Source organism: Micropterus salmoides, unplaced genomic scaffold (genome assembly GCF_014851395.1).
Source record: "Micropterus salmoides isolate LMB-PRFRI ecotype aquatic unplaced genomic scaffold, ASM1485139v1 Ms_hic_scaffold_21, whole genome shotgun sequence".
Lineage (NCBI taxonomy): Eukaryota > Metazoa > Chordata > Actinopteri > Centrarchiformes > Centrarchidae > Micropterus > Micropterus salmoides.
Window position 1 is genome coordinate 11608852 of NW_024041262.1, and position 22966 is coordinate 11631817.

Genomic DNA, 22966 nt, shown 5'->3' on the forward strand with positions numbered 1-22966 from the left:
TCTTTTTGTATTTTTCCAAAATAATAAAGCCTTTATATCAAATACAGTCCTTTGAGCTTTTAATTTTTATTCTTTTTGTAGAATTTGTGAGATGAGGTTTACAAATGTTTAAAATCCTACAACCACATTTTTAATATCAGTTATGCTTTACATGTGAGTAAACATGGTCCAATGATACAGTTTATGTAGTTCAGTCATACAGCTGTAAGATAAAAGTCCTCAAAGTTTTTCTTCGCTTTGACTCCAAATCCAGACTGAGTGACGATGACGGTCAGGGCTGCAACTAACATTTATTTTTATTATCAATTTATCAAGTGATTGTTTTGTTGATTAATCATATGGTCTGTAAAATGTAAGCAAACAGTGAAAAATACCCATCACACTCAGAGCCCAAAGTCACATCTTCATGTATGTATTTTTGTCCAACTAATAATGCAAAAATATTCAGTTGACTGGACTGAAAATGCCAGAAAGTATTTACACTTGAGAAGCTGACACCAGTAATCTACTAAGTGATTAATCATCGCAGCTCAGTGATAATGATTTTGTGCTTAAATACACTTAAAAAAGCAGTAGGATGTTGCCACAGTATTGTTCTTTATTTATATTGTTTCTAAATCAAAGAAAAGTACAATGAACAGTACAAAATAAAACAAAATATATTCATATATATACAATATAAAATGGTTCTGTTCAGAACATTTAAAAAGTACAATAGATTGTGAAATAATTAATGAGGACTTTGATATAAATTATCCATTTGTAAATTTAGTTTTCCTTTAGTTTCCTCATGACCGAGAGAAAAATAGCTTCTTCTGCTTTGTCTTTTTGTAAACGCTGTGTTGGTACAACCTCTTGTCTGGTCTGAGAGATTGAACCTCGTAAGCTTGGCACCATTTTATCAATACAAGTAAGCAGCTCAGGAAAAACTACCACAGCAGCACACACATGACTTTATAAATTTTAAATTGTTGGAGGGAAAGACTCTGCTTTTAAAGAAACCACCTATATGATATTTGCATGACCTCGAGTGGTTCAGGCAGTATTTGTGAACATGAAAATAATATGTACCAAAGCTAGTAACTAGCAAATCAAAGACTTTAGCAATGTTCTCCTTTATGCTTGTTTCTAGCTGTGGTAGACAAAAAAAATCATTGTTCACTAATCCACTTGAAAACCAGAACATTCTCTGGCGTTCCCCATTTAAAGGTTAATACTGAAGATTCTCAACATAATGGATAGTTTGATAAATTGCTGAACTATGACAACCTGCAATTCATAGACACATGTTTAGTCTGCACTGCAGTTTTGTGTCCCAGCCAATTAATTTTGTGTAATTTTACCAGCTCATTAACACACATTTAAAATGGGACCCATTTTTTTACACACAGATCAATATCCAGGATCATTTGGGAGCTAAAGTCTGTACCTTTTTTAAACCAGCATTTCAGGATTCAACATCTTCAGTAAAACACTACAAGTGTAACTTTATGCACTGGTGAGCATCCAATGACTGTTGTTGTAAGTACATTGCCATGTCTGGAGCTACAGTAGCCTGCAATCTAAGTAGCAATAAATACTAAGAAAAGGCAACCTGGCCGGCTTGTTGGCAAGCAGCAGTTCAGAGCAGCTACTGGATATATTAACAACTTCAGTTGTTTGCACTGCTGCTGCTTTCTCTTCTGGATTCTGTACATGATCATGTAGATTATACCATATAGCTAAGAGCAAAGCAGCCTTTCTGCCCAGTGCTCAGTCTTGTGGGCTTATACTATAACAAGGCATTGGGCATAACAGCACAATGGATTGGCATAGGGAGGTAAAAACACATGAAAGAATGGTTATGGCAGTAGAGAATATGGCACACACCCACATGTGAGTTAACTACATTATAATAAGTGCAAAAAAAATCCCACTTACGATGAGATACAAGAAACAGTAAATGTCAAGTATGCTGCTTTAAAGTTATGCTGCATTTTTGGATCAGATGAGCTGAGAAGTGAACAGTATTTTAGGTGCCGTCACATCAAAAAGGGTTCATGTATGCATGAGACTCAAACAATCAAGGGGTGCATGTGAATCACCCAAAGTGAAGGATCAAATGCTACTGACAGACCCAGCATGCCATACTGATATTCAGCTCATGCCATCCCTCACACTGCGGAACAACAAACAGATATGTCACTCAAAGACGGCAATTAAATTAACACCATGCAGTCTGTCAGATCCACTTATTAAAGGAAGATTTCCTGTTCACGGTCTACCTTTGGGCTCTGGTGTATCCTTGCAACAGCCATGCATCATCCTGACACCGATGATGTTGTGACATGAGTGTGACAGTATGGGGAAAAGCACGAACGCTGCTGCTTTGCAGGCCTGCTGAAGTTTTGTGAAGAGTGCCAGCATTGTTGTTTCTGCTGTCCCACCATCCCTCACACACCAAAACTGTCACATGCTGTCAGCCAGAGGATGTTAGTCAGGCCTCTATCACTCCTCTCCTTTACGATGAGCTGCTGTGTGAGTGCGGGAGAGGCTCTTTTTTTATCAGACAGGAGAGCAGTTCTTAGAAGGTGTGTTGGTTCTGTGGTTATCCCCACTTGGTTGTTTAAGCTACTTCTGTTGATGATGTTGATTGTTTTTCTTCGTTTCAGAAGAGAGTGGTATAATTTCTCTTTGTTTGAGAAGAACCTTTTTTGGGTTTCAGGGGCAACAAAAGTTCACAAGCCTTCGACTTTAATCCTGCATGTACTTCCAGGAGTGGTAATATTCACAGTTAATGTGTTCTACAAAAACATAGCCATTTACTAGCCCTTTTTACAACCCTTCTGGGTTCCTATGAATCTTAAGTTAAAGAGGCACATTAACCTCCACTCAGGCATCCTCTTTATCTTCATTATAGGCTAACAGGGTGTGTATGCATTATTCAGCAACATATCTTATCCCTAGCAATATTTCCTAACATGCATGAGTTTCCATCACGTATCTGTTGCTCTCTCTTTTTTTCTTTATGTATCTGAAAATGGCTTTTCCTGGCTATTTCATACAGATTTCCTCATTTAACACAGAGTCTTCTGTTACTACTGACAGTATTTATGAGCAGCTATCAAAATTGGCAAATGCATAACATTTCTTTCCAAGGCCAGTGGACATTCAAATGAATTATTGATTGAAAGACGAAAAATGAAACGTGGCACGAGTAAATGTAATTGCGATCCTCGCCTCGGCTTTGCAAAAAGCTTGAATCACTCTGGAGATAATACATGACAGAGGCCCTGTCTATAATTTGTTATTTGCAAAGGAAGAACTACAGCGCAGCGTCTGCACACTGCAGGGGACAGTTTGGAGATATGAACGCTTGCAAAATTAAGCTGCATCAACTACAGGTCTACACAGTTGGCGAACAAGTTGTAAAAATGAGTCTAGCTACATGAAAATATCTCAGTCACAGGTTTGTACTTGCACAGTTTGCCAATCAGCAGGTTTTCAAACCAACAAACACATTTCTTCCTCTGCTTTTGCCCTCTCGAATGAGTTCTTTCTATGGCTTATTTTGTAATGCACTAAAGATTTATAAAATCAAGTGAGCTCGATTCGTCGGTGGTCATCTAACAAACCAGGGGATTCTGCCTCATAGACTATTTTTCAGAGGATCAAAGCCATACAGGAGTTTTCAGAAGAACAACAATCATAGCATTAATTTTGCACCATTTGAAATGTTTCTCTTTTCCTCTTCAAAGAGGAAAAAAAACACAAATAAATATACTCTTGGTTATGAACATACAATATACACACATCCACTATCAAATGAAAAACGGGGACAACTTAATAACACTCTTTTTTTTTTTCATTATAGGTACATTCCTTTACAAAAGTATACAGTCCCTAAGAATGAGAAACTGAGGTATAGACTGGGCCTGACAGAGAGACCCCAATGCCCTCTGGGACACGAAGGTCAGAGGTCAGGTGATGACACATCCGCGCCCTCCCCAGTTCAGTCTGTCAGAGCGAGAACAGGCAGAGGCCATTATGTTTGTGTGTGTGTGTGTGTGTGTGGTCTTCTTCTCTTCGGTTTGTCCACGTTGACTTACAGAATCAGGCAATTGCTGCTCTCAAAGACAAAGACGAGAAGTGTGTCTGTGTGTGTGTCCTTGTCTCGCTGAGAGCCACAGAGCATGACATGGCATATTTTACACGGTGCGCCTAACAAGTTGGTGGTTAGCATTTGACAACAGGAGGCGTTTGCTCACTTAAGAAATGACCATCCAGGAAAAACTAAAGCTGTCATTTTTTCATGAACTTCTTTTTCTTTGCTCTCCTGTCACGCGGTCACATTCATTTCCCATCTCCATGTCCATGTTGTGTGAGCTATGTTTCTGTGTCCACAGTGTAGGTATAATGTCATGGAAATAACATAGGAAAACTGATGTCGTCTTATGAAGTGAAAATGACAGCAATGCCTCTAACTTTAAGGTACTCGTTGAGGATAACAGAATCCACATGAAATGTGCCTGAAATCTTGCATTTAAAACGTTTTCCTCCATTCTTCCTGCAACTGCTCTGGGACAGGGTCTCTTATTCCATCTGCACCTGGGGGCAACAAATCTGACTGATGTCTTGTCTTATCAGCTTATGATAAATGTTTGGTTAGTTGATTTTTTTCAATTTTGCAAAAAGCCACAGTAACCCCTGTGAGTAACAGCAGGGCTGTGAAATTTAAAAAAATCTTATTAAAAATCATGTTTCAACAGTGCTCCTGTGGGTTTTTTTTTTATTGCTGCCCCCAGAAATAAACATGCTCTTCCTGAAATCCTTCATTAAATCTTCTCCTGCAGCTCTGATTTGTGGCACAGCCAAAGGAGTCAGATTCAGGTGTCTACTCTGCTTAGGTGCCTTTAAGCAAAACACTGAAACTCTATTGGTTTAAGGGGCATCCCTGCAGCTGATCCTGATCTCTGGCCTTTACTGAAAGACAGAACATTTCTCTTAGCGTTTTGCCAGCATTGTCACTGCTGCAATACACACTCCTGCCTCCCTTAAATTTCTTTTCACCAGAGGCACGTGTCATGAACTCAGATTCTTCGTACTTGAGGTCTTTACACATTTTAAAGATGCACTCAGAATCGACCGATGAAACAGCTTTTCAAAAAGCCTCTGAAAAAAAGAGCACAATGGCTAAATGCTCACTGATAGGTTAGTGCTGGTAATGTAGATGAGATTTCAACGTATATATATAAAAAGATATAATGCTCCTCAAAATTGATCTGAGGAGCTTTCACCTGTACTTGTTGCTACTGTAATCCCTCTTTAATAAAAGAGACATATTTCTTTGATTTGCAAAGTATCTGTAAAAAAGAATTCTTGGTCAATTTTAGTTTTAAATGATTTCATATCATTTCATTTGGGTCTAACTTGAGAGGAAATGGGAAAGTTAACTATGGTCAAAGCCTTTGTTTGGAGCAGGGTTGGAGTCAGTGTATGTGGAGGAGGGCCTTCATCAGGGAGGAGGTGGTATCTGCACCCCCAGCAGCTCATATGCAAAGATGTTCCAGAAGATGGCGAAGAGGAGGAAGGTGATGAAGGAGAAGACGATGACCCACCAGGAGCACTGTTTCTGCAGACTCTCCTCGTAGCTGCGGAGAATCAGCAACCCCATGCTGATACCGACCACGGCCCCTGACAGGTGTGCCATGAAGCTCGGCTGGGGCCCCGAGGAGGGCAGCGGCGGTGAGAAGCGGAGCCAGACAGCACGACCCACCTCTGAACTCACTGTGAAGGACAGACAAGAAATGAAAGACAAAATCTCCTTAATAGCTCATGACTGGAGCTATGAGGAAATCATGTCCTACTAGGGTCTTGTTATTCAGTCATATGGCTTAAAAGAGTTGTTTAATTTAAGAAATTTGTTTCTATGCTTTCTGGTGGAGAGTTAGATGGAAAAAATGTATACCACTCTCATGTCTGTACGATAAATATGTAAGCTACAGCCAACAGCTAGTTAGGTTAGCTTAGCAAAAAGACTCGAAAGAGGGGGAACAGCTAGCCTGGCTCAGTTAACATGTTATATTTAATTGGTTCGATCTGTACAAAAACTGAAGGCTAAAAGCAACGATTCCATGTTTTACTGGTTTATATGCTAGATCATTTCTTGGCTAGGACTAGTAACTTCCTGGAGTTTCTGCCTCCTACTATACTAGCAGTACATACGGATTTGGTTTAAATGTAGGCCTAGCATGTAGTATGCAAACAAAAATAAAATCTACAGAATGCCAAAAATACCCGGATGTCATACTGATTCAGAAAATATCTCCAGTACGCATCTACCTCGCATACTGTGTCCCACAATGCAAAGCACTGAAACAGTCACAACAACTGGATATTTTTTTAAATGTAATTTTTATTTAACCAGGCAGTCTCAATAGCTGGTTATTGCTGAAATGGCAAACAGCAGCATCCCTGTGTCAGTAGTGGACAAGAAGGAATGTAATTGCTCTGTCCCTGATAACAAAAAAATACAACTCATTATAAGATTTAAGTCATGTATGTTTGGTAAGGTTAACGTTGCTGTCTTCGTGATATCAAGCGTTAGCTTAGCAGGCTTTATAAACGTTATGGCTTTGTTATGGGTAGTAGGAGGTATTACCGTTACATTCATTACACATCGGTTGTTCTCCTCACACCGCTTTCCAAAACCGGAAACTGGCTAAGCCTGTCCTAGCATACTGAAAATAAATCGATTTAACAGTTTCATACTGCGTACTACTATGAAACGCAGTATGTAGTATGTAGCAGGCGTTTTTCAAAAAACAGCCATAGTCCAACACATAACCCCCAGAAAAATGGTGACCTGAATTATTTATTTATTTATATTTTTATTTTTTTTACATCTATATGGAATAAACAAACAAGAAATTTGTTTTGGAGGTGCTGGTAGGTGGACATTTGGACAGAGCCAGGCTATGCTGTTGCCCGTTTCTAATGTTTGTGCTAAGCTAAGCTAACCATCTGCTGGCTGTTGTCTCATATTTAACCTACAGACATGCAAATGTTATCAATCCTCTCATTTTACTCTCTGCTAGAAAACGAATAAGGATATTTCCCAAAATACTGAACTATTTCTTTAACTAATCAAGGCTTACATGTGGTTATCAGACAAAAATTATGTGAATCTTAGAAAAAGTCTTGAATGACAGTGTGCTCTTATTTTGAAAGAAAGGCAACATGAGAAGATAGTTGAAACCATATGATTGCATTTATATGAGGTAGGTGTTAAGTGGAAGTCTTCCATCATGCACTAAGGCAATATACTCATGAACATCTACTCTACTGGTATTGAGTTTATTTGGCTTTCCCTATAACTTACACGTTCTCATTTAAAATCAGAACATTTTTCATCATCCTTCTAAGAAAGGGAATCATTTGTATAACTCATTTTCCACATATGGCCTAGGACTGAGCTGACTTTGAGCTATACAGTGTATTGTAGTTAAGTGTTTCATCAAAGTCTACTTCTGCAGGCAAAGAAAGGTCACAGGACAATTTCAATGGATCTTTTTTTTTTTTTTTAAATTGCTTTCAAATGTTATTTGTTGTTGCTGCTCTTCCAAAGCCTCTTTAGCTGAAAACATACTCAACACTGACAGTATAAAACCAGAGTAAATGTTAATTCAGTCCTCACAGTATCTCACACAAATGATCTGTCACATTTTATTTTTTTTAAATGCTGTATTTCCTGTTTGTAAATCACTGAGTAGAAATATCACATTCCAGCAGAGACTTGCTTCTCTCTTAGTTCGGGGGCGGCAGGCTCGGGACAGATGGAGGGAACATATTGCTCACTAATGAAAGTCACAGTGTATCGGCCCTCATGTGGAGAAAAAGGACAAGTAGTATGACTCAAAAGCATTGAAAACAAAGCAACGTGTCCAATCATGGAGCCTCTCACTCTGAGCAATTAACAAAGATAGCCTGAGTCTGTTGCTCAGCTTTAAGAGGTTTTTTAACCCCACTCAGATGATAAACCCTCAGTGGAACAGGTGTGCAACATTAAATATGCTGAAAATGAAAGGCTGCACTCACTCCCTGCTTAATAATTTGACTATAAATTCAGCATAAAGAGCAACAGCAGGAACAGAAGCGCAGGGCTTTGAGAGTAAATCTGGACAACTTACTGCAAACTAGCGCCAGGATCATGCGGAGCAGCTTGTACGGACACCGCATCCCGGCCCAGTTCTGCAACACAGAGCCAAAGTGTCTCGTCAGCACAAATATTCACGACACTAAAAAACATTATTTATATGAGTACATTAACAGTCTGGGAAGAAAGTCCTCCATTTCTAACCTCTGTACATATTTAGATCTGATAGAAAGACAATCCACATCCATATGAGAGAAGAACCAGCACTTCCACTACACACAGATTTTACACCTGGCTGCTCTTCACTTACTGGTTCCAACCCAGTGGCACCCTATTAATTAGGGCTAAGATAATTTAACACAAGGGGAGAACAGGCCAATAAATATCCCTCACGATTCTCTTGGGGGGAAAGAGCGATGGTATCCTGACTTAGAATAACACATTTATTCCCCATGATGAAAAATTTTACCAAACGCACATCTCTTTAAGTTCCTGCCTGTGGGAATTTGACTCAGGGCCGGTGTTTCTCCTCTTCTATCACAGCTGAAAAAGAAATGGTGAACGCCATGCAAAATTAAAGACAAAGGAGAAAGCATAAAATTGAACCTGCCGTGACCAGACGTTTAAAAACAAAGCGAGGAGTGGCAGTGCTGGTAATGCCACAATATTTCTACACATAAATGATTAATGTCATGGAGGGGAGGGGAGAGGTCACCACAGTACTGCAGAGGTGGAGGTCTGATCTGGGTGTTATGTGGTGTTGCTGCATTCTGATGGGAGGATGATTTGGGCAATTTTTAACAAAGGACAGCCAATCCACCTATGTGTGTGTGAGATGCAGAGGATCATTCAGAGACTCAAAGAAAGAGCTTGTTGTTTAGAAGACACAAATATAAAAACGCAAAACAAAAGGGCACGTTTTTCTTTAATAACATCAAGAACCATAAAAAGAAGATGTAAGTGATGTCAAAAGTTGAATTTGTGCACGCTACATGGTTCCATGATGTATTCTGACAATTTAGCTGGAGCTGCATGACTTCTAGAGAGTCACGTCCACAGTGGTGCTTGAAACTTCACTGAACCTGAAAATGTCTGTTGAGCGAAACGGATGATGATGCTTGATGGCAGATGTCTGGGAATTTACCGGGTCGAGACCGGACGAGGTTTCAAGATTTTCTCCAAAAACACAAACTAGAAAAAAAAAACTCATCAGAGCAGAACTAAGACGTGCCTTGAAAGATTTCCCAACAACAAACAGGCACCAAGCGTAACAGACCAAATAAACTTTTAGTTGCTACGAGCACACAGCCTTTGCTTTGGGCCCATCACTGCACTTTGATTTCTATCCCTGCTGGCACCTCCACTGCCCACAGTGAACAGCGACATTAGTTAAAGTGATTTGTCAGATGTAACGTCGCCTCGAGAGTTGAAGAGAATGTGGAAGGCATTTCACATGTAAACCCTGTGAGAGAAAGCAGCATCAAGGGAGTTCACTGCTTGCTTTTTCAGTGGACACAAATAAACACAGTCTTAATAATTTATTTAAGTGTCTGAAGTGCCAGTTCACTTCAGATTCATCAATACAAAAGCAGTGAAAACATGTTGTGGTCATAGCAATATGAGATACTAGAGGAAGTCTTTGGGGTATGCTGCTCATCAACAACGTGCAGCTTCTCCAAAGAGGTCACATGGAATATTCAATGGCACTTTCCCAAAAACAGCCAGGCAATAAAAATTATTTATCACATGGATGAGATCTGACTATAGCAGGGAAAACCTCCAACTAACATCTATTTCAAAAAGTGGGACTGTGTGGCGTCTCAGTCTAGCAACATGCGGACAGTTCTGAATTTCATCTCTATTGAAAACTGCTTTCAGACGTGACAATGCAGGCGGTGATGATGACAGTTACCATGACAACGTTGGCCAGATGCGCTGAGCACAGAGCGTAGACCCCCCCGGAGCCCCCCACGACTGGAGCACGCATGTCGGTGATGGATACCGTCAGCGAGCCTGCAGAGAGACACAGAAAGAGAGAGAAAGAAAGACAGGTTAGGAGTGTAGACATAAGAGAGGGAGACCACGCAATGCAGGGAGATAATGTGTGTGTTTTAGAGAGAGAGAGTGTGCAAAGGACAGCAGAGGGGAAAAACAAAGGGAGAGTCAGATTACTCATCACGCAGCAGCACAAGTCACCTTCCTCTGAGCACTTTTTAAAAAATATCTCTGAGTGGAAATCACCCTCTGTTCACAGGGACTGCGGTACATCAGCTGACCTTCACATGCCCCTTTATTTTACATCTACAATACATGACACGCACTCAAACACATACGCGTATTCTGTGTGTTGTACACAGTATTGCTTTGGCTTTCCCTGTATGTAAGCAGTCTGCTAAACTCGCAGCTGATTAATCATATTAAAAGGGTAAAGAACTTTCAAGGAATATTTTCTAATTGGATTTTCCTTTAATTAAAAAAAAGTCCATCTCAAAATGATCTCTGATCAAAGTAAGGCCAGCAGAGCACAGGCAAACCTTTTACTAAAGAGGATAATTTCCAATTTGTGTGCTCTGAAGTTGCTTTGCGTTAAGCAAAATGCAATCTGGGATATGTAGATAATATGAACAGATGTGCTGATACAATAGATATAAAAGACACTTGGGAGGTTGAGTGACAGTGGGTTAACATTATAACACACTGCAAGTTAAATCCACCTGTCACTACTATTGATACTGATATATATGAACAATAATTCATTTCAAACAATTATTTGTTTTTATTTGGTGTCTAGTCAGGCTGAAGATGGGTGGAGCTATGTTATAAATTACATAATGGAAAACAAACAAAAAATAAGTATTAATCTTGTGGAGATCTACCATTCATATCAGGGACTGACACCAAAAACTTTCAATAAAATTGACTGTTGATGTGTTCAAGTATAGGTGTCATTTACACTGGGGACGCTGAGGACATGTCCCATCCACATTTTGAAATGGCTGATTTTGTCCCCATCAGTTTTTTAAAGCATTTGTAAAAATGGTCTGAAAAATATTTACAAATGAAAATGCTTTGAGAAAGGTTTATTTGCACAATAAGAAAACATGCAATGCAATTTAAATATATATAATATATATAATTAAATATCCAAAAATTGCAGCTTAATACTGCATTATATTATTATTATTATTATTATATTATTATATATACTGCTTGGTGTTATATTTTTATATTTATCAAGTGTCACCTGCCAGCTGATTTTTTGTTTTGTTTCCCTTTATATAATTTCCACCATAAATTGGAGCAGAAAATGTCTCCAGAATGCATGAAATAAGGTGTTTAATGCTCCTGTTTTTCTAGGGGAGGACCCCAGACCCCCCACTCATATATTTCAGCCTTTCATGCTTTTCAAAATATTGTTAAAAATCTTCTCGTCTTGTTCTCGTGCATCATCACGTGTCATGACCTAAATGTATCATCAAACCCCAAATCTGAGCCCTTATGTCCCCACCACTTTTCAGCACAAAGTGACGCCTTAGAAAAAAAATTGTCAATCTGCCAGGTTAGTTATAAATATAAAGAGATTGGAGAATATTGTGTTTCAAAACATTTGTTTGACAAATGAGGTTTAAGGAAAACAGAATGTGTTGCTTTATATTGAATAGATGGACATTCAACTTTTTTAGATGCAAGATTGTATTTGCTAAAGAATATTCTGAAATGATGGTTGGAATATTGCACATTTTGTATTTTGTAAACAGCATTTTGTCACAAAAAGCATAATTATAGTACATAAGTACGCTCTATGGTCACATGACTCATGAAACATTTGGTGAGTGAAGCCTGGTGTACAGGAGAAGAGTTGTGTGTTTTAAATTTGATGGACTGTGCATGCGTTATATATAGATGTACAAAAAAAAGTTTTTTGTTATCTCCATTACGGTGCAGGGATATCTCAGTGGGATGTTTGGCCAGTTATTAATGAGAATAACAAAAACATGCCAAACAAATAGGCCCAGAACTGGAGTATAAAGTCGCCAGCAGCTGTTTTCAACAGTGTTTTAAGTTTAAAAAGGTTTATAAAGATGTAAACCTGAATGTAGTGAAGTGCACCTGCTGCTGCATTCACCACATAAAAAGGGTCACAGTGACACCATGAAGTAGGACAGAACTCCAAGCAGGAAAAATCACAGTGGCAGTTGCTTGCGAGGACAGCGTCAGCCACTGTTAATTATGCAAATGAGCTGATAAGGAAAGCGGAGAGGGCTGATAAAACAAAACAGGCTCTTTTTAATCACGGTTTGGGTTTGCTGGAGTTCTGATCTCAGATCTATAATGCATGTTGTAACATTCATATTTTGTGTGTGTGAGTGTGAGTGTGTGTGTGTGTGTGTGTGTGTGTGTGTGTGTGTGTGTGTGTGTGTGTGTGTGTGTGTGTGTGTGTGTCTTGGGAGTGCACAGAGTAAACATCGTCTTAAAGAACGCCTCGTCAGCCCGTGGTGGCAGTGATGATCATGGAAAGACAGATGGTAATCAGAGCGCGTTCCTGAGTCATTCATCTCTCCTCGCTCCGACACCTATGGGCTATTTTACGTAGATTTATGGGGCATATGAAGGTTGGTGCTTCAGCTGAAGATTTGAGGAGATTCACATTGCCCCATTTTTAGAAGAGCCACAAAATTGAAATAACACAGCGTAGCATACAGTATGTGGTCTCTGATCTCTTCAAAGTAAAGGAACATTTGAATTGGAGCAACTTCAGCAGCACCAACATCTGAGTTTCTCTTTTAGTCTTTTCCGGAGCTTCACAGCTTTTCCGCAGTTCAGTGTAGTGGAGCTGGGAGTTATATTGATGAAATATTGATAGCATGATGTTAGAGATATCATCTGGGGTTTCAGTTATGGTTATATATTGTGACTGATATTTTGTATTTTGCTGCTCTTAAAGATTCAGTACAATAAAGTGATACAATTTTATTCATTTATTCTACTGTGTTAGCCAAATGTTAGGGGTTACAGTTATGAATATTAACTTTTCTTTCATTAATATTTTTTTCCTCACAGACCACGTCTCATCACCCCAATTCTGGATTACGCCTGTGGTTGAAATTGTGTAATCAATACTGAGGTGTTAAATACAAAAATAGATGATATGACATCTTTGTAACTTACTGCAGAGACACTGTTTCTCTTCCAGATTCATTATTTTGTCTTATTATCACCTTAAAACTCCCTGCTTTTTTGTCTCCTCCAAGTGCATCTGGCTCGTTAGCTGCTAAATGCTCCACCAAGTTCACCTTCTAGATGCTAACCTTAGCTAGATTAGTTTGGCTGCAGTCTGAAATTAGTTTTTAGAGGTTTTTCAAAGCTGTAAAAGTCCAAAGGTTATAGTTTCTTATTACTGAGGAGGACTACAGACTTGGGACGTATCCTCTGTGGGTCATCACTATCAGCGACCCCCCCTCACATTACACATCTTGAATCAATGTTAATATACCACCCTTTCATAAGAGACACTCGTCAGGGATGTGACACCACCATCTGTGGGTGAAGAAGAGGAGGCAACCTGAGACCCCCGGCTCAGAGGAAGAGATGGGCTCCACAGGGAGGATGCAAACTGCACTCTCCTCCTGCTCGCTCTGCTTTCGTGAGAGGCTCCCAAATACAGAGTGAATATTAAACAGGCCTGTCATGTGGCCTCTCCTGCTTAAGGGGGATTTTAAGATTTAGGATTCTCGCACTCAGCAGCAGACGTGAGGTGTACAATTATTTCAGTGCCAAGTTGACACATTCCATCTCGTGGACAGATTATTTATTGCTGCCATCCTGAAGTCATCATCAACATCCTCAAATCTTTTTGTGAGCTTGCAACATCCACAAGTGCACTGCAGTGTAGACAGTAAAAATGACGTACTTTGTGTAGAGTATATGTCACCTACACACTCATGACTATACTCCATCTACTGCAGTATAATCACACAACTGACCCTCTCCGTCAAACCAAACTTGCTACAACATTATTGTTACTCCATGTTGCCCTTAAGCTATGGGTCAACTTTGTATTTTTTTCAGTCTCTCGGGGATAAGGTGCAGACAGGGGCTGGTAAGCTGATCCAAGGACAGGGTTTGACACTGCCTCTCTGTAGCCACTCCAGTGGAGGCTACACCACAGCACAGTAAACGCTGCAATAAAAAAAATCTTCTAATCCTCTGAAAATATGCCTCTGCACAAACACTTATAAACTTGCTTTTTAACTGTCTGCTTACTAGTTTGTATATGTGGGTAGCTACCGACTGTGATCAATGAGACTATTTACAATCTATCAAGAGTCCCTAGAGAAAGCTGGTCGATGTATGTTTTTAATGATCTAATTTTGTTGAATAGATGTTTCAAAAATGTCTAAATGGCTGTAGATGTCTAGGCTAAAATTAGGTAACATGGCGTTTAAGGGTGAAAATATTATATTATCTTAGCCTATGCTTTCTGTCAAAAATGAAGCATTCATGTCTATTTATACGTGTTTTTGGAATAATGTTTTTACTGCTTGGTGTAAAAGTGATTTATTTTTGAAAGTTAAAGCAACATTATGTAGTACTTTTATGTTAAAATAACAGCTTCAAAATCATATTGATGGTACATTGGCCACAAGAATAGTGTAATGCTTTATGGCACCACATCACAAAAAAAAAAAGTAAGAAGTATATAATGTACAATGTAAGTTCTTTGGAAGAAGCTTTCAAGTAACATTATGCTGGTGGTGGTGGCGAGCGGGCTCTATGGACATAACGTTAGCTAATGGCAGAGGTGAAGAGACCAAAGAGGACATTGACAAAGGAAGCTAAGAAGAGAAAGAGAGAGACCAAGCAAGAGGCTCCTGGACATTTTTCGCTCCACTTGGTTTTCAACACCTGAGGGAAATGTTTGGTTCTTTAGCTATTAAATGCACTATGTTGACTATTTCATTGTAAACGTCGTCTGTTGTTGTTTGGTGCTGGACAGTGAGCTTATCAGAGCTTTTTTGCTTACAAAAAACAGCTGCCTGCCGTGTCTTTAAACAACATTAATGAGAGCAGTGAGAGTTAACCAAAACAGTGAAGTTGTGGGCCAGAAACCCAAAACAATGAGATGAAAGATGCTATAAAGCTCCGTAGAGCTGAGGTCATTGACCCATTGTTAATACAAAAACACTGATTAGAGCGGCTTTAAAGCACAGATGCCACAGTGAATACATGTCTATTAATCAGAGGCTGTAGTGGAGTTAGACAAAATGTTATCAAGGAAGAACAACTACATATCTAACTCTAAATTTGTAACAATGTCCACCAGAAGGATGAGAACATTAATATGCATTGAGTTGCACTTCTTGGTTGGTCAGCCAATAAATTACACAATAAGGGACAATTAAAGGACAATGTGTGTTTATTTATTGAGGTGATTTAGTCAGTATTCAGCAAATCTGGCAACCCAGGACTTTTATCCATTTACTCAGTCTATTGGTAAAAGCCATGAAGAAAGACCCAGACCAGCCACGTTGATTTTGTCATGTTTCATTATGAGACATAAAATAATTTGTAAGACAAATCTTTTGTTTAGTTCATTAGGTTACCATTTTGAAACTGTCAAGTAAAAGGAGGACAGTATGAGCAGAGTATTACTTTAAAAATATAATCCAGTACAATTACTAATTACTTGTTTAAAATGTAACCAGTAAAATAATCCAAGTACCACAAAATAAAAGTAATGTAATCTAATGACTTTTAGTTACTTTTGGATTATTTCAATGCCAAATAGGCAAATGAAGACAAGAGAAGTATCAATGATGCGTTTTCTGCTCAGTGTATTTTTAGAGAAACATAGAATAACAAAATCTCCCATTCCCAAAATACATGTTTAAATGTTTTTATATGATATGCTTAGCACTATGTCACCACTATGGCAGTATGTGGCCCATCAATGACAAAAAACTTTGTTTTGTAGGTATTCTTGATGATATTTAAGTTTGTCATTTGGAAAACCATTTTAAATTTTGGATTATTCATTCTGCACACATCCAATTAAAAGATTTCTCAATATGAAGCTGCTGAAGCATTGTGTTTCTAGGACTGGGCCCCACTGATTAGGCTGCTGTATAAAGCTGATTTTGGTAAAACTGGATCATATTTGAGGAGAAATATTAGAAACATGGAGTAGGCTAAATATTAGAATGTTATTAGCTCAGTTAGGTGGAGCTCGAAGCCCCGGGGAGTGTTAGCGTTTACCATAGACTATAAAGGTGTTTAAGTTACACAGGGTGCAGTGCCTGATTGGGAACCGGAGCCGGGCGAGCAGGCAACGAAACCTAGCTCAGCAGCTTCCCAGTGAACACAGCATCAAGTGCCAAACCAATATCTGTTACCTATCAGATTCTGTGACTAAACCCAAACGACATGTTTTCCTAAGCATTACCGATTACTTTTGGTGCCTAAACCTAACCAAACTGCAACGGCTTCACAGCGTCAACAAAGCCTCTGGCGCTTAACTTCCCATTTGGGTCGCAGAATTTGATAGTTCACACATTTTGGTGTCACACAACCGGTCCTGCTGCTATGTTCACTCACTGAGCTGGAACCAGTCCTCATGAGTCTGCATAACGGGGTGGGGACATAAACACACACTCGGTGTTACTGGCGACTGTAAACACCAATCAGTCTGCGACACGTCCCTCCCGAGCCTCGTGTTTTTACAGAAACACGTAGGTACCATAGGAAAAAAAATTATTCGGAGGTAAATAGCACAGCGCTTTCTGTTTCATGGAAACTTTATGCTTAAAGTAACCCCTAGGAGTAATCCCCAATTTTTCAAAATGTACCTGTGATCTGATTGCATCATTATTTTCTGTACTGTAACGGAATACAGTTTGTATCCTCATTACTTAACGCCGTGTAATCCGTTACTCCCCAGCCCTGAGTATGAGTAAGGGAAACCCACTGATGCTGTGGGATTGTTGCTTTTAGGTGCGGATTTCTCTATACCTACATGCTTGCCTCAGACAGATCTATACTGTATGCATTAAATCTTGTGATCCTACAGAGAGATGTGCTGCAGTCAGCACTCCTGTAGTCACAGGACTGCCTGTGTTGGCTAATAAACTGGAGAAATGCCTGATCAGATTTATTTACTAAGCACAAATAAGGAGAGGCAGACTGATGGAAAGAGTGGAATAGTGAGTGGATGAGAAATGGTGATACAGAAGTCACTAACGGTACAATCAGGCAATCAGAACTACAGGTTTTGTTCACTATGTGTAATTTTTTAAATAGTCTGTTACCCAATTACAAGAGATCAACAAGGGCTCTAGTTTCTGTTAAATCATGATGGAGCTGTTTGTACCTTTTGCTTTAATTACTTTCTCACTCACGCTAAAATTAAAACATTAAGAGATACAGAACATCAGTCCACACTCCATTTTACCATTTTAGTCTTACTGAATGAAACAAACTATAACTGCTTCAAACATTCTTGACAGTATAATGTGCAATGTACACATAACATAGTAATTAGGTTGCTCTATGAAGGGGTGCAAATGACTATTATTTTCAAATAATTTTGGAATTAAATGATTAATCATTCTGTCTGAAAATGCCCATTATAGCCTGGACAATGTTGGATTTTTGAGACAGATACTGATATTTGAGAGTTGGCTGTCATTTGTATAATAAACAGAGATGGGGACTCGAGTTAGAGACTCTGACTCAAGTCCGACTTAGGTTGCACACACAGTGACTTCAGCCTCGACTTGGGACTCGTCCTCAAAAGACTTCCGACTTTACTTGGACTCGAGGTGCGGGACTCGTGAACAATGTTTATTTTTGGGAAATGTCTGATGAGCTTGCTGTTTTGACTTAGGGTTGACTTATAGTAGTTAATAAGCTGTCATTAATTGCATTGCACATTAAATGGTTGTCTTCTGTAAGTGAAAAACAGGTTACAGATACAGAATTCCTTATAGCTATGCAGTTTTATAAGCAGCCTGGATTGAACGCAGCAGGTGACACAACATTCATTATAACCACAAGACACTTGAGACTTGACTTGAACTCTAGCTCGAAGACTTGTGAGCATCTCCGATCGGCAATAAGCTAATATCGGCTGTATATTGGCACGGCCTTTCACATCTTCAAATTTCTCACAAATGAGAAAACAGAACCAGCAAACATTTAGTATTTTTATTAAATAAATGACTTCAATGATGTATTGATTATCAAAATATTTTTAATAGACTTCTGTTGCAACAGACCAATTGATTAAATGTTTTTAGCATGAAGGGGGACTATAATTTGATTTTGAAAGGCACCTTGCTGTAGTTATGGTATAAGAGCAGAGACAGAGTTTGCAGGTGATCCAAGTAAAAATAAGTAAATGTCAGGGTGACTCAGCTGAAGGCAGACCAACTGTCACATGGTCTTTTGTCTACTTTACAGTCTATTTGAAAAGTTCATAGCTTCAAATGTCATTTAATCGAGTGGCATCCATTTCAAAACCTCATTTTAAGTATAATAGTGCTGTCAGACTGGGGTAGTTCTATTTAAGATATTTTCCACCTGGGAAGGAGATGTCATTCAGACAGAAAGAGATAAGGGAAATATCATCTCCGTCAATGATGCCTTCCTTAAAGTGGAGCAGCATGACTTGCAATAAGTCCTCAACCAATCTAACATCTTCATCCATCTCCCCGTGCCCTAGTGGAGCGCGGTTGGGAGGGAAGAAACCCCTCAGATGATGTGAGTGGAAAGACAGAGTCTACAAGGTTTTACGCATCTGCAGTGTCGAGCTGATCCACACTGTCAGCATCCTCAAAGCGACAAAATGCTACACACCTGCGCTCCTGCACTGCAGTCAAGGCAGATCATTAGACGAACAACTTCAATAATATAAATACAGATCCAATGTTGAAACACAACATAAATCATGACCTTTCTTGTCTACATATACAAAAGAACACAAACAAAAAAATAACACAAAAACAACACAATTCCAGCTGTGTTGATGCCAAGGAACAGATACAATTCATCAATTTCACTGTGCGCCAACACGTCCTCTGTAAACACCCTTTACCCTTGGTTTCCTTAGAGATTGATTCTGTTTATTCTAACAGTTTTCTGCCCTGTCCAAATTTGCCACATGGAGAAAAATATGATAATATTAATGCTCCCCCAGAGTCCAGGGGGCATCAGGAAAAATCAATAGTCCCATCCTCGGAGCTGCTGAGAGGAGACCGCTCAGCACAGCACCAACCGTTAGTGGAAATGTATGATCATATCTGATCTGGGTGAGTGTGTGTGTGGGTATATGAGTGAATAAAAGTGAATAACCAAAGAAGAGTGAGTGTACATCCAAATATGGCAACTGTTCCTGATGTTGTGTACACCATATGAGCAGAAATACGAAAAATTTATTCTTGTCACGACCAAAAAACTTTATCACTCAGGACTGCTTTTTCAGCTAACAAGCACAATAGCTGACCTTGGATGGAAATTACTGAAATTCTTCCAATATACAGTGAAAAGGGGGATGAAATCAGTTCCTGCGCTCAAGGTTATGAAAGCCAAAGTGGGGGTAGCGTGATGTGCTTCTTCATTGGAGAACCTTGAAACTTACCACCAAAGTAAACGTAATATAAAACTGAGTAGAGAAACAGACAACTCTCCAACTCCAACAGTGCCAGACAAACATTGCTGTACTGGATTGGCTTCACACAGTAGATGCAAATAGACAACCATAAACACAGCGGGCTCGCGCCACACAAATGGGATCCCTTCAATTAGGCTCCATTACAGTAGAAATATTCATCATCCTCGGTGTTGTTATCAGCAAGCCTGCAGGGGGTGGTTGTAGCGGAAGTGAGCTTCGTGTTACCTAGGAAGAGTTGACTGTGAAGTGGGATGGGGGGGTTGGGTATTACCATAATCATGCTGGCAGCCTCTGCAACGCACCAAGGTCACCCTGCCTCCTCAGCGCTCAGTTCAGCTCAGCACAAGAGGAGTAAATCAGAAACACAGGACCAGACCCTTCAGTGCTATACACACCAGGGTATGTACACATAAAGCAGTCTGCAGCAAAGTTTGGCTAAAAAGTATGAAACCTGACCTTGTACTCTGACAATGTTGCACCTACACAGACACATAGGCTTTCATAGTAAGAGCAAGCAAGAAATAATTCAGTTGGCAATAGCAACAAAAAAGCCTCCTGCTCTCTACAAACCTTCCCCGATTCACCTCAAGCCAATCAAATCAGCACGTTGATAAATGTCTCTACGCCAGCAAAGTGAGTCAGAGCCAAGGTCAGAGAGTCAAAGACCAAGTCACAATCCCCTCTGGTACTGACCGTTATTTATCCAGCCCTCTGTTCTCTGATGCCTACCCTCTTCTGTTGTTTTTTTTAACTCTCCATCACTCCCTCATTAGCTGAGTTAAGTTGCTGATGCTTCTGATGTCCTATGAAGGTGTGGCCGCGTCGCCAGTTTATCAAACTTAACTTTGCTCCAAGCAAAAACTCCCATTTTCCCCAAAAATCCCACAACTGTCTGCACCACATCAAATCAACTTTTAGAAAAGTTTTAAGTAGTGCGTTCCATCAAATACAGTACAGAGATTTCCAGTTTAAGAGGAGCGAGTCGTCCGCTGAGAAAGACCTTGACTTGCAGTTAAAGGCTCTGGAAAAAGGCAGAAAGTGGATCTTGAGTCAAGATTCTTTTTAAATCAAACTACTCTTTCATGAAGGACATTTTCACACTAGACTCATGATGTATATTAAAAAAACTTTTATATATTAAAATTTTGAACTGTAATTCCTGCAGTAATCTAACATTAAAGTAGTAAAGCATAATTTTTACTTGTTTTTTTAATTACTCACTTGAATTTATTGACTTTAATCTTGTAGATTCAATCCCAAAGCTGTATTTGTAGGATTTTGGGATTTCCATAGAAATAGAATTGCAGTTTGTGTGCCTCGACCAAACATCCGCAAAATATATGATGGACAAAGTCATTCTTGGCCACGCACCAAGGCCCTCCATTCACTGGCAGCAGATGTAATCATATTTACCCTGCCATAATACTGTGTGTGATCAGTTATATAACAGGAAGGTGGAAATGGTAGTGTAACACATGGAAAAAATAAGCCCGAAGACCTCCAGTCACTTAGAGACTGAGGGTTTTATTAGTGTGAAAAAATGCAGAAACAATCATCAAGTTAAATTAGGGCCGAACAACACAACATTAATCAACCGCTAAAGGATTAAACATTACATGTAACTTGGCATGTGATGACAACATCAACTAGCTTGCAACAATGAGGTTATACTGACATGCAGTAATTTATCACATTTCCATTACAATTTCCCAACAGGCCACAAACAACATCAAGCCAATTCCTCCCTCTTGACTGTGGACACCAATAAGCAGTGCTTTCTAACACAGGCCAGTTTATTACAGTAAACAGTACCGTAAAGTGGACTTTGGGTGAAGCCGTCTCCTTGGGCTATGAGCTGGTGTGGTGTGAAATTATTGTTAATGAAAATAATCATTAGTTACAACTTTAATTAGCAGCACCAAAGTGAATTTAAAGTTCCAGAAGAATTCATTATGCATAATGGCCCTGTCAGTGTGTTGTTATTATTATATTACGGGGTCATTATTATCAATATATTAATATGTTGCTGGGGTGCCAGTTGGCCAAGTCAGTGCCAGACAACTTCAATACTCAAAGTCTTGTCAGATCCAACAAAGGGTACAAAACCAGCCACAACTTCAAAATCTAAGTTGAAAGAATCTATGAAGAATAATTAGGCACGTAGCCAGGTGTGAGATCTTCTTATTTTCGAGTTTTTGTCTGTTACTGCATTTTTATTGTATTTTTTATTGCACTTATGTGTTTATTTGTTTTATAGAAGCCACCTGGGGACAAGCATTGCAAATTAAATGCTGTGATTTGTGGCATTATTCTGCTCAGTGAATATTCTATGCGTATGTCTCTGTCTCCATTAAAATAAACCAGAATAAATCACTAAACCAAAGCAAATCCAATTAGATTTTTTTTCTGCAAGAGCAAACAAAAAACTGAGAGCACATGACACACACCGACACTTCTGATTTCTCTAAATGAGGGTCTGAAATGCGTGATTACAGCTTTTTCTTTACAACTAAATGTGAAACCATGAGCTTCAAATTCAAAGTGAATGTATTACTCCAGGTCTTTTTTTTGGGTCACATTGAAGACTGCAGAATTGACTTATATATACTGTACATATAGTACATCAGTACATGCTGATCTGAGTGGAGAGCGTCACATGTTGAGACAGCAGACTCATGCTTGTTGTTATGAGAGGCTGCTGGAAGTTAACTCAAATGTAGAGAAGGGTCCAACTGCAGTCCTCCTGATGCCCCAGCTCTATGAACCAATGGGGTTTGAGGATGAGTAGTAGGTGTCCGTCCACAAAATCTGTTTCTGAACACATTTTAAGTGAGAAATAAGCAATCCAGTTGCTGAATCATTTATACTATAACGGTCAGAGGGGCCTGAGGAGAGAGGTCTGAGGTGCTGCAGTTGGACCATTTTGCAGATGTAAGGTGCTAGAGAAGGTAGACACCCTGAGGTTCACACAGAGCTATGAGGAGAAACATGGTGTTCTGGCAATTGTCGATGTCCAGAAGCACATGAAGACGCTGACGGAGCTGTTGGCCCGGGGGAAGGAGACCCAGAAGAGAAAGAAGGGGAAACAAAGACAGAAGATTAAATAAATCCCTGCTGCTTGTTTTTATTGTGGAGCCGGGCTAAAATGTTGAACATGACTCAAC

General features: G+C 39.4%; 1 protein-coding gene across 3 annotated transcripts in view; it reads right to left on the reverse strand.

Annotated features, from left to right (window-relative positions):
• Positions 1-46: 46 nt before the first annotated feature.
• rhbdl1 (rhomboid, veinlet-like 1 (Drosophila)) overlaps positions 47-22966 on the reverse strand; it is a 55666-nt gene continuing 32746 nt past the window's right edge. For all 3 annotated transcript variants that reach the window (XM_038736329.1, XM_038736327.1, XM_038736328.1), the window contains 3 exons: positions 10047-10147; positions 8169-8229; positions 47-5766 (listed from right to left, as the gene is read on the reverse strand). In XM_038736329.1, the coding sequence (XP_038592257.1) occupies positions 5495-5766; positions 8169-8229; positions 10047-10147 (434 nt within the window). In that variant the 3' untranslated portion in view covers positions 47-5494. The remainder of the gene's footprint in view (positions 5767-8168; positions 8230-10046; positions 10148-22966) is intronic.